This window comes from Scyliorhinus torazame, chromosome 4 (genome assembly GCF_047496885.1).
Source record: "Scyliorhinus torazame isolate Kashiwa2021f chromosome 4, sScyTor2.1, whole genome shotgun sequence".
Classification (NCBI taxonomy): Eukaryota; Metazoa; Chordata; class Chondrichthyes; order Carcharhiniformes; family Scyliorhinidae; genus Scyliorhinus; species Scyliorhinus torazame.
Window position 1 is genome coordinate 164,610,715 of NC_092710.1, and position 17,967 is coordinate 164,628,681.

At 44.1% G+C, this 17,967-nt stretch overlaps 1 protein-coding gene across 3 annotated transcripts in view; it reads right to left on the reverse strand.

Moving 5' to 3' along the window:
* Positions 1–17,967, reverse strand: part of LOC140410571 (structural maintenance of chromosomes protein 6-like) — a 166,782-nt gene that overhangs the window by 100,547 nt on the left and 48,268 nt on the right. For all 3 annotated transcript variants that reach the window (XM_072498831.1, XM_072498833.1, XM_072498832.1), the window contains exons 7-13: positions 16,794–16,874; positions 16,548–16,649; positions 11,083–11,202; positions 5,565–5,663; positions 5,045–5,191; positions 3,982–4,070; positions 108–272 (exon numbers count right to left, since the gene is read on the reverse strand). In XM_072498831.1, coding sequence (XP_072354932.1) covers positions 108–272; positions 3,982–4,070; positions 5,045–5,191; positions 5,565–5,663; positions 11,083–11,202; positions 16,548–16,649; positions 16,794–16,874 — 803 coding nt within the window. The remainder of the gene's footprint in view (positions 1–107; positions 273–3,981; positions 4,071–5,044; positions 5,192–5,564; positions 5,664–11,082; positions 11,203–16,547; positions 16,650–16,793; positions 16,875–17,967) is intronic.

Sequence of the window (17,967 nt, forward strand, 5' to 3'; positions counted from 1 at the left end):
TGTGCAAACTTCACATGGACAGTGACCCAGAGCCGGGATCGAAATACCATTACAGTTAAACAGCTGCTATCGCTATCAGTGACTTCTCTCTTCTCAAAGTTACTAACCCAAGCTTATTTTGTTCATCTCTAGACTTGATGATTGCATGTTGAAACTGTGCCAGCTGCTGGGAAGTTGTGGCCTCTTCGTCCTCCAGTGTTTTCATCAGTTTTTGCAGACTGCAAATTCTTTCCTGTCGCTCTTGGAGGTCAGCCTCTGAACTTTGATTCACACTATTTTGAAGTAGAGTTGAAGATGAAAGTTATTGCAGGTGGTTTTATGTCTGACACGGAGAGAAACATTTACAGTAAATAAAGTACTGCTAAGTGTGAAGTACATTGAGAAAATTTGAAATATACATGAAAAATAAATTAAGTCAAATAAAAGATTGAGTTTATAGCTCAGAGCTAACAACTTGCATTTTTAGAATTCTTACAGTGCAGGAGGCGGCCATTCGACCCATCAAGTCTGCACCAATCCTCTGAAAGAGCACCTCTGTGGTAAAATATCCCAGGTTACTTCACAGTATTAATCGGGCAAAATTCAACACTGAGCAGACGACGAGAAATTAGGACAGGTGACCAAAAGTTTAGTCTGTGGCCATCTAAAATGGCCTCCCGCAAAGAACGCTGGGAAATTTGGCCAAACCTGAACAGAGACAGGCTGAAGCCTGCAAATATACAAACTACAGCTCAGAGTTATGCAGAAACTAACACAGGAAAAAGGCAATTAAAGGTCTGCTCAGGAACAATAGAACTCTCCTGTCAATCACATTGTCTACCAGACACAGCAGCACCCAAGCCCTGCTCTGAACACTTCCAGGCATGGCCAGAGTGCCCACCCCAAAATCAATGTGGCAGCCCCTGATTGGACTTTATCGATCAGGGTGATGGAGCCCTGATCAATTGATTGACAACGGCCCAGAGACCACTCACAAAAGGGCGTAAAAATCCAAGCCGGTTAAAAGGCGCAGCACAACCTCAGAAGCTCTCTCGAGACTGCAGCTTAGACAGCCATCAACAATGGTGAATCCACCAGCCAAGCAGAGCCATCCACAGAAGGACTAAAACTGAGGACACGGACCACCTATAGAACTTCAGCACTGCCAAGCTACCAGAAACCAGATAAGGCCATATCTACTCTGTATTTGCCAGTCACCTGGAAATTAAGTTAAGGTTGTTTAAGTGTATTAGTTTAAAGTCCAATACACATGAACGTGTGATTGATTAAGTAATTAACCTTGTGTATGTTAAATAAACTATTATTGTATTAAACAACTTGTGTGATCATTTGTCCACCGTATGCGGGTTAAACACACATTGTGGTTTAGATTAAGAAAAGAGCAAGTCAGAGGCAGGTTTTAAGAATGCTTTCAAGGAGGCGTCATCTGTGAGGAGGTAGAGAGGATAAAGGAGGGAAAGGCCAAGACCGTGTAGGGAATTGAAAACCAAGGTGAAAATTTTAAAATTGAGGAATTGGATTAAGTGATAGTTAAGATAGTGATAGAAATTGACTTTTCTAATCAGCTATAACCTTGAGAGTAAGGGGGGGGGGGGGGGGGGGTGATAGAGGTTTCATTGAGAACTCATTAAGAATAATTAACTATAATCATATGAAGCATTACTTCAGTGCAACAAATAGCTGGGAACCCACTAAAGGTTAATCCAGATAATATTCTTCAATTTTTAGATTTCACATTTTGCAAGTTGCTTGAGACTACAAGGACAGTGACGTCAACTAGCTAAAAGGCCCCATTGTTGTACAGTATGAATAGTCCCGTTTCTATAGTAACAGCCAGTCTCGGACTGATAATTTCTTAACAAAAACTGTGTTTTTCTAATTAAAAATTGGCAAGCAATGGTATGGGGAAGTGGAACCAAGATATTCAAATACATATATTTCTTAAAATTGATAGGCAGACAGTTTGGACGAATTGAGTGAATTATGAATTAGTTAAAGCCAATCAGAGGTGAAAAGAAGGCGAGACCATAAGATAATAATCTCCTTAAGAATAACTTACCCGGGATGGAAAAACTCATTCTGGATTCACTCTCTATTTTTCTGAAACCTATGTCTTTGCTGCTTGCCTTTGCTAATCACCATCTTTCTTTTGTTTAAATCACTTAGTCATTTCATACTGTGTATTAGGATTTGAAGAATTACGACAATCTGTATTTTAAAACTCAACTACTGTATTCGCTAAAGACATAAATCTGGCTAGCTTGCTAAAGGGCTGGTCGGAACTCTCTAAATGTGCTTGAAAATAAAGTTACCAGTGGGCAGTACAGCTGACTAATAAAGTTCCAGTGGACTTTGCCAAAAAGCACAGACTTAACCTCTGTTATTTGGGAACTGAGAAGGGATAATGGATATCCAGGGTTCCGAATAGACACAGAGATCCATCAGATATGTTCGCAAGCATATGGATGAACAATATTTGTCCAAGTTAGGATAAGGGCTGTAGCCACCTGGGATGGCCATTTCCCGAATTCAAAATGGACACTTTGCAAAGATTGCACGGAAAATGGACAATGCTGAGAAAACAAGGAGGTTCAGAGCTTGTCTGTAAATTGGAGCTGCAGCTCCCAGACAAGACCAAAACTGTAGGCCCATTACCATACTAATGGCCCATCTCCGGGAACAAAAGAGTAACATTTGAGTAACCAATACTAAGGCAGACACCCCGGCGCCAGAGGAGACCGAAACAAAGCAGGCCAACGGCCACCTAGGACACGCCCAGCCATCAGGGCACCCACCCCTTTATTGGATGAAATCAATAGGAATGATAAAGAAACGGCCCAGTTGATTGGGGCCAAGTTTAAGGCCCGCCCAAAAGAGCATGAAGCCCCTTTGGGTATAAGAAGGAGCCCCCAAGAGAGAATCGCTCTCTTGGACTTGGCTCTCACAGCGGTGAGACTCGTCCACCAGCTGCACCAGAAGCAAGTAAGTCCAAGGTCAACGCTCGCTACCAGACGGACGACCTTAGCTGTTTCACCTTCACCACTTCGACCCCAGCAGCCTCAGATCCGAACAACGGCCAATGTTCCTCTGACTGAGTGGGCGCCCGAAGCCAAGTATAGGCTTTAGCAGTAGTGATAGTTTAGTCTGTAGAGTTTCGTGCAGGAGTATATTTCACTGTGTGTGTAAATAAATAAGCATCGACTTTGAACTAACTAACTGGTGTACCGAGTCTTTGATCAGTATTCGGTTTGGAACCTTGCGGCGGTATCGAAAGATACCTGGCGACTCTAGAGCAAACGTAATTAGAATTAAGGAAGGCGACCATATTGACCGCCATATTCAGAGCCAACCAAAGAGAGCAACAGGGCAGCAAAGTTCAGATAAACACGTGTTTACAAGGGGTGCATGCTGGATGCCAGCCAGGAGAGCATGGAATAGTCAAAACTGGAGGTCACAAAGACGCAGGTGAGGGTTTCAACAGTGGATGAGTTGATAAAGGGCAGAAATTGGCAGTGCTGTGTGGTAAGTCATTAGGCATAGTGTTGAAGAAGAAAATGGGTCAGAAGATCAGTTCAGGAATCCAAGAAAATAAAAGACATCTGATTTACTCTTGTTTAAAATTACAATGTCATAGAATCGTAGAATCCCTAGTGCAGAAAGAGGCCATTCGGCCCACTGAATCTGCAGCAACCCTCTGAAAGGGCACTCTACCTGGGCCCAATCTCTCGCCCTATCCCTGTAACCCCACCTTGGGGCAATTTAGAATGGCCAATCCACCTAACTTGAACATCTTTGGTCTGTGGGAGGAAACCCACGCAGACAAGGGAAGAATGTGCAAACTCCACATAGTCACCCGAAGTTGGAATCAAACCCAGGTCTTTGGTGCTGAGGCAGCAGTGCTAACCACTGTGCCGCCCCAATGCCTACCCCTCAGAATGAAACCTGCTGATAATTCTAAGATGATACAAATAATATTCTGACCTATTTCGTAGTTCTTCAATTCGCCTCTGTAACTGATCATGGTCTTTTTCAAGTTGTTTTAACTGTGTCCTGTAGCGGTGGAAAGTGGCCTGCAAGCATTCAAAAAGATTTGGCTTAGAAGCCTGATTTTATTGGTGTAGAAACATAGGTATGCAAATAATAAAACTGAAGCACGAAAATTGAAAACTAAAAGTAACATCTGAAATAGGCAGTGACGACAAAAGAACATTCATAGAATCTCTATAGTGCAGGTGACCATTCGGCCCATCGCGTCTGCTATGACCCTCTGAAAGAGCATCCAACCAGACCCACTCCTCCACTCCATCCCCCAGTAACCCCACCTAATGTTTTGTACACTAAAGTACCCGGAGGAAACCCACGCAGACATCAGGAGAACATACAAACTCCACACAGTCACCCAAGATGGGAATTGAATCCAGGTTCCCGAGCGCTATGAGGCAGCAGTGCTAACCACTATGCCACCCTCAAAGTTCCTCTATTCTGCTCTCCCAAGAGTGAGGGATTTATTGCATCTTTCTAGTTGAGCTTCATGATCTTTCAGTGGGGGTGGGGGATCTTGGGTGTGGAGAAGGAGAAATCTTTGTGCTCTTCTGCAAGCTTTAACATGTTTATATCAAGACGCGAGCATGAAGCTATAGAGATTATCTACTTTTGAAGTATTCCATTCCATTCCCAAGAACTATCTTAACTCTTGGCCCTTCTTGAGGTTGCAAAGTAAACAAGAACGGTTAGTTGCTCCAATAAAAGAGGGCAATGGAATTATTATTCTTAAGAGTTACAAGACCAAGGTGAGGACCAGAAGTCAGGCAACAAAACACATAGTAAAATAAGGGAGTTCAATTTTTAAACAATCCATTTCCTGTCTCACTCACTGAAAGCTGATACAGGGCACCACAGTCTGGAACATGTTCCAAGGCACTAAATCCATATTTGAGATGAAACTGAAGTAATATCGTTTGAACTTTCCTAACGGACTGTACATTATCCAACATTTGCATTAAACATCTACTCAGTTTTACTATATTCCATTAAATCTACTGACCTCCGACTCTTTGCACACTTTGTTTTTACTTTGTATATCTTCTTTTAAAGTTGTACACTGCGGTCGTAATACTTGAGCCTCTTCTGTAATCTCCTGTAACTGATTCTGAACTGTCTTAAAATGTTCTTCTGCCACATTTACTTTAACCTGAAGGGGAAGGGCAGAGAAGGGGAATAAAGCAGAGGTTTAATTTTATCTTAAAAGAAAAGAACTAGAGTTTTCAATACTTCAGTAGTATTTCATTACTTCAGTGGCAGCAACATCTAAAATGCAGACAATTGATTGTAGAAGTATAGAATGAAAAAGAACATGAAGTGGCCAGTTAGTCCACAGCCCTCATGCTGGCCCTTTGGTAGAGCTGTACAACGAATCTCACTTTTCTGCCCTTTTCCCACAACCCGGAAAATTTATCACCTACAATTATTTGTCTAAATACCTTTCGACACAAGGGTAAAATCACAGACATAGAAAAACATGGCAACTTCCCAAGGAAATTAATCAGTCCAAAACATCGACCCACCTGCCATTCCTCCACTTTCTGATCATATTTGACACTGCGATTTTCTTCAACTTTAACACGATCTTTTATCGGTTGCAGCTGCTTTTCAACTTCAATGACCTAATAATGCAAAATTTTTAAAAGTTATTTTTGACTTAGTATTGTGTAATCTGACAGGATTAATTAATGACCTCAGATAGCATGGTAGCATGGTGGTTAGCACAATTGCTTCACAGCTGCAGGGTCCCAAGTTCGATTCCCGCTTGGGTCACTGTCTGTGCGCAGACTGCACGTTCTCCCCGTGTGTGCGTGGGTTTCCTCCAGGTGCTCCGGTTTCCTCCCACAGTCCAAAGATGTGCAGGTTAGGTGGATTGGCCATGATAAATTGCCCTTAGTGTCCAAAATTGCCCTTAGTGTTGGGTGGGGTTACTGGGTTATGGGGATAGGGTGGAGGTGTGCAGTTGGGTAGGATGCTCTTTCAGAGAGCCGGCGCAGACCCGATGGGCCGAATGGCCTCCTTCTGCACTGTAAATTCTATGATTAAAGGCCCCCCGAGGTAACAGCAACCACAATATCATTGCATTTTACATCCAGTTTCAAAGGGAGAAGAATGGGTCCAAGGCTAGTATTTTAAACATAAATAAGAGCAACCACATGGGCATGAAAATTGAGTGAGGCGAAAAGAAATGAGATACTAAGCTAGGCGGTAGATCAATAGAGGGGCAGTGGCAGACATTTATGGGGATATTTCAAAGTCCGCATATTCTTGCTGTAAATAAAAATCCAAAAGGGAGGAGCCACCATCCATAGTTGATTCAGGCAGTTAAATAAAGCATCAAACTGAAGAAAATAACTGGGCAGAGTGGCAGGTCAGATGATTGGTCAGAATATAAAAAACAGCAGAGAACAAAGGTTAATCAGAATTAAATTAGAGTGAGAAGAATCTAGCTAGGAATGTTAAAACATATAGCAAGTGGTTCTATGGGTAATTAAACAGGAAAAAACTAAAGTTAGTGTTGGTCCTCTAGAGAGTGAGAATGGGGGATAATAGGAGATAATAAGGAAATGACAGATGAAATGAACTGATATTTTGCTTCCATATTCAATAGCGTGCACAAGTAATGTTCCAGAAATAACTGTAAATCGGGAGTTGGAGGGAAAGAGAGAAACTTGGTGAAATTACAATCATTAAGCAAGTGGTACTGAGCAAACTGATGGAACTATGGGCTGACAAATCTCAGTGTATGGTGGACTTCATCCTCTGACGAGTTGGCGTCTGAGATGGGAGGTACACGGATGTTAACTTTCCAAAATTCATTAGATTCTAGGAAGGTTTCATTAGACTGGAAAGTAGCAAATATAACCCCTCAATTCAAGGGCGGGAGGGAGACAGAAAATAGGAAACTATAGGCCAGTTAGTTTGACATTGCATGAGTCGCAAAAAGTTAGTATGCAAGTGCAGCAAGTAATCAAGAAGGCTAATGGAATGCTATAATTTATTACAAGAGGAATTGAGCATAAAATTAAGGATGTTATCTTTCAGTTATACAGCACATTGGTGAGGCCACATCTCAAACACTATGTGCAGTATCAATTTCCTTAATTGAGGAAAGATGTGAATGCCTTTAATGCGGTTTTACTAGGTTCATACCTAGTAAATGAGTGGGTTATCTTATAAGGATAACTTGGAAAGGCTGGGCTTGTTTCCACTACTTTAGAAGAGTGAGGGGTGAAACTGAGAAAGTGGCGCCAATCAGACGGGCATCGCGCCGCCCTAAAGGTGCGGAATGCTCCGCATCTTTGGGGGCCGAGCCCCAACATTGAGGGGCTAGGCCGGCGCCGGAGGAATTTCCGCCCCGCCAGCTGGCGGAAACGGCCTTTGTTGCCCCGCCAGCTGGCGCGGAAATTACATCTCCGGGCGGCGCATGCGCGGGAGCATCAGCGGCCGCTGACAGTTTCCCACGCATGCGCAGTGGAGGGAGTCTCTTCCGCCTCCGCCATGGTGGAGACCGTGACGGAGGTGGAAGGGAAAGAGTGGGCCCACGGCACAGGCCCGCCCGCGGATCGGTGGGCCCCGATCGTGGGGAAGGCCACTGTGGGGGCACCCCCCCGGGGCCAGATCGCCCCGCGCCCCCCCCCCCCCCCCAGGACCCCGGAGCCCGCCCACGCCGCCTTGTCCCGCTGTTCAAAAGGTGGTTTAATCCACGCCGGCGGGACAGACAATTTATCGGCGGGACTTCGGCCCATCCGGGCCGGAGAATCCAGCGGGGGGGGGGGGCCAACCGGCACGGCCCGATTCCCACCCCGCCGAATATCCGGTGCCGGAGACTTCGGCAACCAGCAGGGGTGGGATTCACGCCAGCCCACGGCGATTCTCCGACCCGGCGGGGGGTCGGAGAATGACGCCCCAGATCCTGAACGTTAACAACAAGGTGGGCGTTGAAAGGGTGTCTCCTCTTGTGGGTGAGTGCAGAACTACAGGGCACATTTCTAGGATAGCGGAGTACATTTTTCTCTCAGATGGTTGAGCGACTTTGGAACTCTGCATCAGAAGGCGGTAGAGGCAGAGGTATATAGATTCTTGTTGGGCAAGGGACTCAAAGGTCATCAGGGTAGATGGGGAATGTGGATACTTGAAGATTCAAAAATGGAGTAAAATCCAGAATAAAAATAAAGTTAAGATAAAATAAAGAATTTGATAAAATGGGAACTGACAATTGCAGCAATCTGAAAGGTGTCTTTGATTGACAATTTAAAAAAAAATTCATTTACAGAATGTGGGCGTCGCTGGTTAGACCAGCATTTATTGCCCATCAGAAGGGGGTGATGCGTTGTCTTCTTAAACCGCTGCAGTCCTTCAGGTGTAGGTATATCCACTACGCTATTGGGAGGGTCGTCCAGGATTTTGCCCCAGCGTCAGTGAAGGAACGACAAAATATTTCCAAGTCGGGATGGTAAGTGACTTGGAGGGGAACCTTCAGGTGGTGGTGTTTCCAGGTCTCTGCTGCACTTGTCCTTCTAGATGGTAGTGGTCGGGGTTTGTGAAAGGAGGAACAATCAAGCGGGCTGCGTTGTCCTGGATGGTGTCAAGCTTCTTGAGTGTTGTTGGAGCTGTACTCATCCAGGCAAGTAGAGAGTATTCCAGTGCACTCCTGACTTGTGCCTTATAGATGGTGGACAGGCTTTGGGGGTCAGGAGGTGAGTAACTCACCGTAGGATTCCTAGCCTTTGACCTTCCCTGGTAGCCACGGTATTAATGTGGCTAGTCCAGCTCCTGATCAATGGTAACCCCCAGGATGTTGATTGTTGTACAGCTACAATAGTGGCATCTACCCAGCATTGTGGAAAATTGGTGAGGTGTGTCCTGTTCACAAGAAACGGGACAAATCCAACCCCGTCAATTATCACCCAATCATACTAGTCTCCAACATCAGCAAAGTGAAGGAAGGAGTCATCAACAGTGCTCTCAAGTGGCACTTACTCTGCAATAACCTGGTCGCAGATGCTCAGTTTGGGTTGCGTCAGGGTCTTCAGCTCCTGACTTCATTGCAGCCTTGGTTCAAACACGAACAAAAGAGCTGAACTCCACATGTGAGGCGAGAGTGACTGCAATCAACATCATGGCAACATTTGACTGAGTATGGCATCAAAGAGCCCTGGCAAAACTGGAGTCAATGGGAATCAGGAGAAATCTTTCGCCTGGTTGGAGTTATAACTGGCACAAAGGAAGATGGCTGTGATTGTTGGAGGTCAATCATCACAGCTCCAGCACATCACTGCAGGAGTTTATCAGGGTAGTGTCCTAAGCCCAACCATCTTCAGCTGTTTCATCAATGACCTTCTTTCCATAATAAGGTCACAAGTGGGGACGTTTGCTGATGACTGCACAATGTTCAGCATCATTCACCACACCGCAGACACTGAAGCAGTTCATGTCCAAATGCAGCAAGACATGGACAATATCCAGGCTTCGGCTGACAAGTAACATTCACACCACATAAATGCTGGGTAATAACTACCTCTAACAAGATTGGATCTAACCCTTAAACATTCAATGGCATCACCATCGCGGAATCTCCCACTATCAACATCCTGGGGAGGGGGGGGGAAGTTACCATTGACAAGAAACTGAACTGGACTAGCCACATAAATACGATGTCCAACAGAGCAGGTCAAAGGATGGGAATAGTGCGGCGAGTAACTCACCACCTGACCCCAAAAAGCCTGTCCACCATCTACAAGGCACAAGTCAGGAGCATAATGGAATACTCTCCACTTGCCTGAATGAGTGCAGTTCCAACAACACTCGAGAAGCTCAACACCATCCAGGACAGAGCAGCCCGCTTGATTGCTCCCCCTTCCACAAACATTCAATCGCTCCATCACCAACCAACAGTGGCAATTGTATGTACCATCTACAATATGCATTGCAGGAACTCATTCAGGTTCCTTAGGCAGCACCCTCCAAACCCATGACCACTACCATCTAGAAGGACAAGAGCAGTGGATACCTGGGGCCACCACTATCTGGAAGTTCCCCAAGTCACTCATCATCCTTATTTGGAAATATATCGCCATTCCTTCACTGTCACTGGGTCAAATTCCTGGAACTTCCTCCCTCAGAGCACTGTGGGTGTACCTACACCTCAGGGACTGCAGCTCACCATCTTCTCAAGGGAAACTAGAGATGGGCAATAATTGCTGGTCTGGACAGCAACACCCACATCGCATAAATTAATAAATAAAAAACAGCAGCTCGCCAAAAGTAGAGAACTCCAGTCTGAATTCTACTGATTTTTAGAGATTTCAGAGAACAACTACGCTGAATAGAAGAAAGACTTTTCCAAACCTAAAGATAACGCGTTGGTGGTAACTATCGGCTGGATTTAGCTGACAAAGTTGCATAATATCAGATATTATTTGGGAAAGGGTTTTCTCCCCCCACCCCCCTAGAGTTCAGGAACATCGGTTGCCTGGAATGGCGCTGCGATACTGTGTGTACACACACACACAAACTCACTCCCACAGCTCAACCAAGCATTCAAATTGAAATTAGACTGTTAGACTCTTCAAAATATTTCAAGCCGCGCTAGAACTTCTGCGGAACTTCTTGGCTTAAATCTATTTCATTAAAGCAGAAGCAGTCTTCTACTATTCTTAAAATACCAGCATTACTAGTTGCCGTTATTGCAGCACATCTGTCCAGTGACAGACTAAATATACACCATAAAATGATTGTTGGAAGAAAGTTACTGGATCAAATGATCATCAACCCAGGAATCTTACGTTGACAATGATGCAAATTTACTTCAGACTCTGCAAAAGGTAAGTGTCCAACTAATAATGGGTCAAAGGAAGGTAGGAAGCACGAGGGTGGTCTATTAAGGGACAACTACACTTCAATCACTACCACCCTCCATCCACCAATATCAACCGCCATCTATGCCTGTGAATTAATTTATGTAACCACAAGAAACAAAATATAGTATAATTCCTATGAGACACTTCTCCAAGGCAAAACTTTATTTTTAGTGCTCACCAATGCCCAGGCCATTCGATTCCTAAGTTGCTCCAGCTTATCCTGTAGTTCATTCAGCGAAGAAAGGCTTTTGTAACGGTCTTCCTTTTGCTTAACTTGATCCTTTAGCTCCGATAGGTTCTTTTTAAAAGATTGAAATCATGCATGATACATAGAACATAGAACATAAAATCTACAGTGCAGAAGGAGGTCATTCAGCCCATCGTGTCTGCACCGGCCCTTTGCTCCTACGAATCACAAAAACTACTTACTAAAGCACATACATTGAGGCTGCATTTTAGGTTCATCATATACTAGGTCACTATGAATGGACTTGATTACGAATCAAAAATGTATGTAAATAAATTATAGTTTTGAATAATGTTCATTATATATAAGGGATGAAAATATAGTCCACATTATCGCATAGAATTTTTGGGAAACTTTCAGTAATGTTCATGAGCAACTAGCTTCCAAGGAAAGGACACAGATTGTCATAAATGAGTAAGTACAAATAAGTGGCTTAAAACGAGGGAAAAATATACAAGATTTGTTTTGATTGAAAGACAACATGAAGAGGGTACTTAAGGGAGGTTCTTTTGATCCTCAATGATGTCAATAATATTTTGATTCAAATTTGGTGCTTGATAGCTAATTTTTTCATTCACAATAGGATGCAACATAATTATTACAACCAGAGTCAACAGGATTAAATAGTGGTTTAACTCAAGTGGCAAATGCAACTCTGGTGTGTAAATGTGAGATAACTATGATATGAACAAGTGATCAAAATGGAGCAAAATATGCTAAATGGAAGAGTGACACAAGCAAGCTGAACAGGAAGAAAGTGCTTGATCAGGATATGGTTGATGCTACACAATAATTATTATAGGGCTGAAAAATATATATTAAGACAGAAAAGCTTTTAGGTATTATACTGTTGCCTTAAGGGAATATATTCTTCAGTGTCACAGTGCCATTAAAGATTAATCCCCATGTTTTCCTGGACACAAAGTCCAAATGTGATTCATTTCTATTCTATTTGGTGAACAGTTTCCCAGTTTATGACTTGGAAATCTGCCAAATATTCAATGTAGCTGTTTTCTCAAAATGTTGATGGACAGTTAACTGAACAGATCAGCTTTTCATGAAAGGTATCACAAACAACTGTAGCCAAAGAAAGCAAGTAAAATTGCAAACATTAGTGGTAGGTTAGAAGATTAGACAGAATATAAAAAGGTAGCAAAGAATAGCTTTAAAAAAAAGAACATGAGAGAAAGTTAACTAGAAATGTAAAAACATATTAATGGTTTCTAACTGCATTTAAAAAGAAAAAAAAAATGAATGCTGGTCCTCTGGAGAGAGTCTGGGGAAATAGTAATGGAAAACAAGGACATGGTACACGAATTGGAACAGATATCTTGCATTCGTCTTCAATGTACAGGATACAAATAACATGCCAGAAAAATGGGCATCAATAGGCAAAAGGGAGAGAGGAAGAGAGGAATGTGAACCAATTACAATCACCAGGGAAAGGGTACTGAAAAAACTATTAGAACTAAAAGGTGACAAGTCTTCGTCATGATGGACTTCTTCCTAGGGTCTGAAAGGAAGTGTCACACTTCTGTGCTGAGCGGTCGCAGGAAAGATGGCTCTCCTCCTGGAAGTTTCAAATTTGGAACTTTTAAATCAAAACAGGCCACTAAGCCTGCAAACCACCCCTTACCCTCCTCCAAGGTCACCACAGATACAAAGAGATGCCCGCGAACAGCTCAAAAAGCAGAAGAGATGGTAGAGTTAGCAGGAGTCTGGAGAGAAAGAACGAGGCAGCGAACACCAGGAGCGAGTCGCAACCGAGTGGGCCGGATCACCAATGCGCATGCAGAACTATCTGCCAATAAGCCAGTGCATGGAGCTCCTTACACAGGAGCTCCTAAAGCCCTGAGACACTATTAAGCTGGAGATAATGGCAATGGTGAAGGCGGCAGACACAGATTCCCTCGACTTTGAGGCTGCGCTGGAAAAGACGGAGCTACGGCTGGAGGCGCAGGAAGTGATGATAAGAGAGCTGGAAAAAGTAGCGACCGACCAAAGTGACCGAATCGCCTCATTGGAGACAGAGGTGGCAAGGTTGGTAGCGACCCAAGGAACACTCGAAGAGAAGGTAAAGAATCAGGAGAACAAGTCGCGCTGCCAGAACATCCATTGTGGGCCTACCAGAGGACATTGAGGACAGGATCCCACTGAGTATATGCCCAGCGGCTGGGCAAGCTGGTCAGGGTAAGAGAACTTCCCCAAACTCCCAGAGACAGACAGAACACACAGGTCACTCCAGCTGATGCCAAAAACTAAGATCAACAACGGGCCATCATTGCAAAGCTGCAGTGGTGCCAGGATAGAGAGAGGATCCTGAACTGGGCGAGACACAAGATCCTGTAAATGGGAGGAACACTTGATCTAGATATACCAGGACATTGGGACAGACCTGGCCAAGCGCCGGGCCGAATTCAATGAGCCAAGGGGGTCATGTACAAGAACAGGGTTTGGTTTGGGATGCTGTACCCGGCAAAGTTCCGGGTAACCTTTCAAGGAGAAGAACATTATTTCACCTCACCAGCTACATTTGTGCGCAGACACGGACTGGGAAGGCAGCAGCATTGAGAACGAACTTTAGAGGACAATTACGTGGGATAGGCTGCCTTGTTTTCAATCTATTATAAGTCTCAGGAAGGAATGGGTGAGAGCTGCAAGATGCAGAATCGACAGAGATGAAGATGGGAGAGGGGGAGGGGGAGAAGAGGGAGGAGGAACACAACAGGAAGCCAAAGGTCCCGGGGGGAAACCACACACGAGCAGTCAAGCACAGAGAAGTATGGGGGAAGGGAGGGGGGGGGGGGGGGGTGCATGGGGGGAGAAGTTCCTGGCAGAAGGGGGGTAAAACTATAAGGAGGGGGGGGGGTCGTCCCAAGGGAGTGTGTGGAGGAGGGGGAGACAGGCTCAGAGAAAGAATCTGGGAGGTAGAAGGGAGGGGAGGCGACGGGCTGGGTAAAACTCTAGTTATGACGGGTTGCACATGACAACATAAAGAACACGAACAACAAAAACAGCCATCTTGGATGACCCCCAAAGTAAAGGGAAATCTTGGACTGCAGGGGAACATCCACCTGGAGAGTATGGTAATGACAGCCATCTTGGATAGCCCCTGGACAAAGGAAAACCCCGCAGTGCAGGGTTGCATGCACATGGTCAGTATGGTGACAAAGGCCATCTCGGATGGCCCCCAAACAAAGGAAAACCCGGAATGCAGGGGTGCATCACGAGGTAGGTACGGCTGACCCCGCAGGAGATGGGGAAACAGATCCCCCCCCATCAGAATAGTCACCTGGAACGCCAGGGGACTCAACAGCCCTGAGAAAAGATCCAGAGTGTTCGCCAATTTGAAGACCAATGCAATCTTCCTCAAGAGACGTACCTGGGTGAGAACCGACTGAGGGTAAGAAAGAGTTGGGTAAGACAGACATACCAGGCGATTTATGGGACAAGGGCTAGGGGGTGTGGCCATACTCCTCATTAAGAGGATGGCATTCAAGGTGACCATGATAGTTACGGACCCAGGGGGACGATATGTCATGGTTAGCGGTGTCCTGGAAGGGGCACCAGTGGTCCTTGTAAACTTATACACTCCCAACTCGGATAATGTAGAATTCATAAAGAAAACCATGGCAGAAATCCCCAACACAGGCACCCACCGACTCATGATGGTGGGAGACTTCAACTGTGTACAGGACCCACGTTCGGACAAATCCAGCCCCAAAGCAGGGAAACAGTCAAGCATGGCGAGACAGCTGAATGACTTCATTGAGCAGATGGCGGCAGCGGATCTATGGACGTTCACGCACATAAGGGAGAAGTTGTACCCCTTATTCGCCCAGGTCCACAGGGTCTACACTAGGATCGACTTCGCTGTAGTGGGGAAATCGGTGCTTCCAGGGATTGTAGGAGCACAAAAGCACCCAAGAAAAATACAGGGAAGGGACAGTTTGCTGGTAAATTAATGCCTGAACAACAGTGGCTGTAAATTGTGTAAAAACCTATTTTGGTCTTGTCTTATATAAAGTTTGCAATGAAATGTTAAAGCCCTAATAAAAGTAGACTACAATCAGATCAGTCATGATCTTGTTCAATGATGGACCAGGTTCGAGCAGCCAAATGCTCTATGTCTGCTCTTAATTTGAACATTCACAATTCTGCTTCATTAAGGAAATGGCTTAATTATGGTGTAGAAATTAAGAGGAATCTATGCTATTTTACTTACCCAAATGAACAAACAGAACAAAATCAAAAACACTGGAAACACTCAGCCGATCAACAGCAAATCACAATTCAGCTGACATTTGAAGTATAAACCATTGATCAGTTGAGTCAAATCCACTTGTGTTTTCTTGACAGATGCCATTTGACCTGCTGTCTTTTCCATTTTGCATTCATTTTGACAGCACAATTGGAAAACTTGAACAAGTCAGTCGTATCAGGAGCTTATCTCTGCAGGCCAGTTGAACATAGCCTAATTTTGTTTATTTCTTCCCCTCATCCACCTTTCCCCAAAAACTACACAGGTAAGCTTTATAACAGTGAAAGTGTATCAGGATTTCAAATACCTCTCACTCAAATCAAATCAAATTTGATACAAAGTGTAGGAATTGTACTGCATAGAGCAGTGTTTGTAAAACTTTTTTTCCGGGGACCCATTTTTACCAACCGGCCAACCTTCGGGTCCCAACCCGGCCGACCTTCGCGGCCCACCATTTTTTCTTACCTTGTTTGTTGCTGACAAAAATTGAGAAAATGGTTTTGGGTCCCTTTGGCCAAAATGGCCCCTTTATCCCTTTGGCCCCCCTGAACTTGGGGAAAAAAAAGGCTGCGACCATATTAAAAAAATGCGGCCGCAATGCGCATGCATCCCTGGTCATCTGTTATGCGCATGTGCACCGATGATCGGGCACACATGCTCAGTGTGGCCGAATTTTTTAAATCTGTTCCTGGCCATTTTGAAGGCCGCTCGCAGCCGACATTAGAAAGCCAGCTGCTGTGGCGCGCGGATTTGCACGATCGGGAGCGCCGCGACGGGCGGCTCCATGGCCCTCTCGACGCCGCCCGCGACCCACCCGTGGGTCGCACCCCCGAGTTTGACAATGCCTGGCATAGAGACTGCTTAACCACGTGTGCTTGAAGTCAAGAGTAAAACAGATGGATGGGATCAACACTAACAAAACGTAATTCTGGGCCAACAGAATGAAACTCTTCATTTTAAAAAAAAAATCATACGTTGAATCATTGGATGAAGTAGAGGTATGAAATATTTTGTAATCATTTAAGAATTAACAGAACGGTCAAAGGAATAATTAAGAACCAGAACAAAAATGCAGTTATATTTGAGTCATACAACATTCAATAGAACAAAGGGAACTATACACACTTTTACTTACTTCATCCTGTTTTTCAATTTTCTCATTTGTTAGTGCCTTTGTCTGCATGATGTAGGAATAATCATCTCGCATTTGCTCGAGCTGAGTCGCTTTCATAAAGAACTTTAAAAAATAAATAAAATGGTCGGTGTCTTCAAATTAAAATTATTGCTTTGATTGCTGAAAATGTTTGGGAAAGGCAGAAGAAACTGACTTGTTTTATACTTTTGAACTAGCATATTATCGCAACACAAAACACAAATTTACCTTATATTTATCTGCTTCACTCTTTGATTGTAAAAAATGTTTGCTCATTTCTTGCGTTAAAATTGACACCGGATTGTCCACCTGCATAGAAATAGGATTGTATTACTAAAGCACATTCCATTGTTAATTTTGCCAAGTACTATATTTGTTTTGCAAAGTCCGACACCCTAGAAAATGTAATTAACTTTTGACAGTATTCAGCAGAGATTAGAAACCACCGGGGAAACACAATGCTACAAAAATTGAACACATAGCATAACCCTGCTATGGCAATAAATATATTTTTCTTGGCCTTCTTTTAGGTGCATTACCTAAAAGTCAACTTTCAGTGCAAACAGAATCAACCTTATTGGTTAGCAATGGATTGGATTGGATTTCTTTATCCTCACATGTACCGAGGTACAGTGAAAAGTATTGTTCGGAGTACAGTTCAGACAGGTCAATCCGTACATGAAAAGAAAATACATAGAGCAAACAAAAAATATACAATGTAAATACATAATAAACACAGGCATCGGGTGAAGCATACAGGAGTGTAGTACTACTCAGTAGAGAAGATGTGTGACGAGATCTGATCAGTTCATAAGAGGGTAGTTTAGGAGTCTGGGGAAGAAGCTGTTTTTGAATCTGTCTCAGACATTTATATCTCCTGCCCGATGGAAGAAGTTAGAAGAGTGAATAAGCCGGGTGGGAGGGGTCTTCTATTATGCTGCCTGCTTTCCCAAAGCAGCGGGAGGTGTAGACAGAGTTAATGGATGGGAGGTGAGTTGGTGTGATGGGCTGGCTGGTGTTCATGGCTAGGCAAGAAAACAAAACTGTATACAAATGACACCTGAATACAAGTGAGTAGAAAATCAAACATTACACCCACCCCACCCCTACTACTTTTCTCTAGCAGAAAAAGATTGAAAAAAACCCAGCAGAGAATAGAAAAGCAAGTCAAGTGGTGGAGCTTTCAAGGTTAAGTTCTTTCCACTAAGATGAATGCAAATTACTGAGGATGCTGGATCTGAAACAGAAAATGCTGGAAAATCTCAGCAGGCCTGACAGCACCTGTGGAGAGAACAGAGCTAACCTTTCAAGTCTGTCATCCAGAGTTGAAACATTAACTCTCTTCTGTCGTCACAGATGCTGTAGTACATGCTGCGATTATCCAGCATTTTCCGTTTACGTT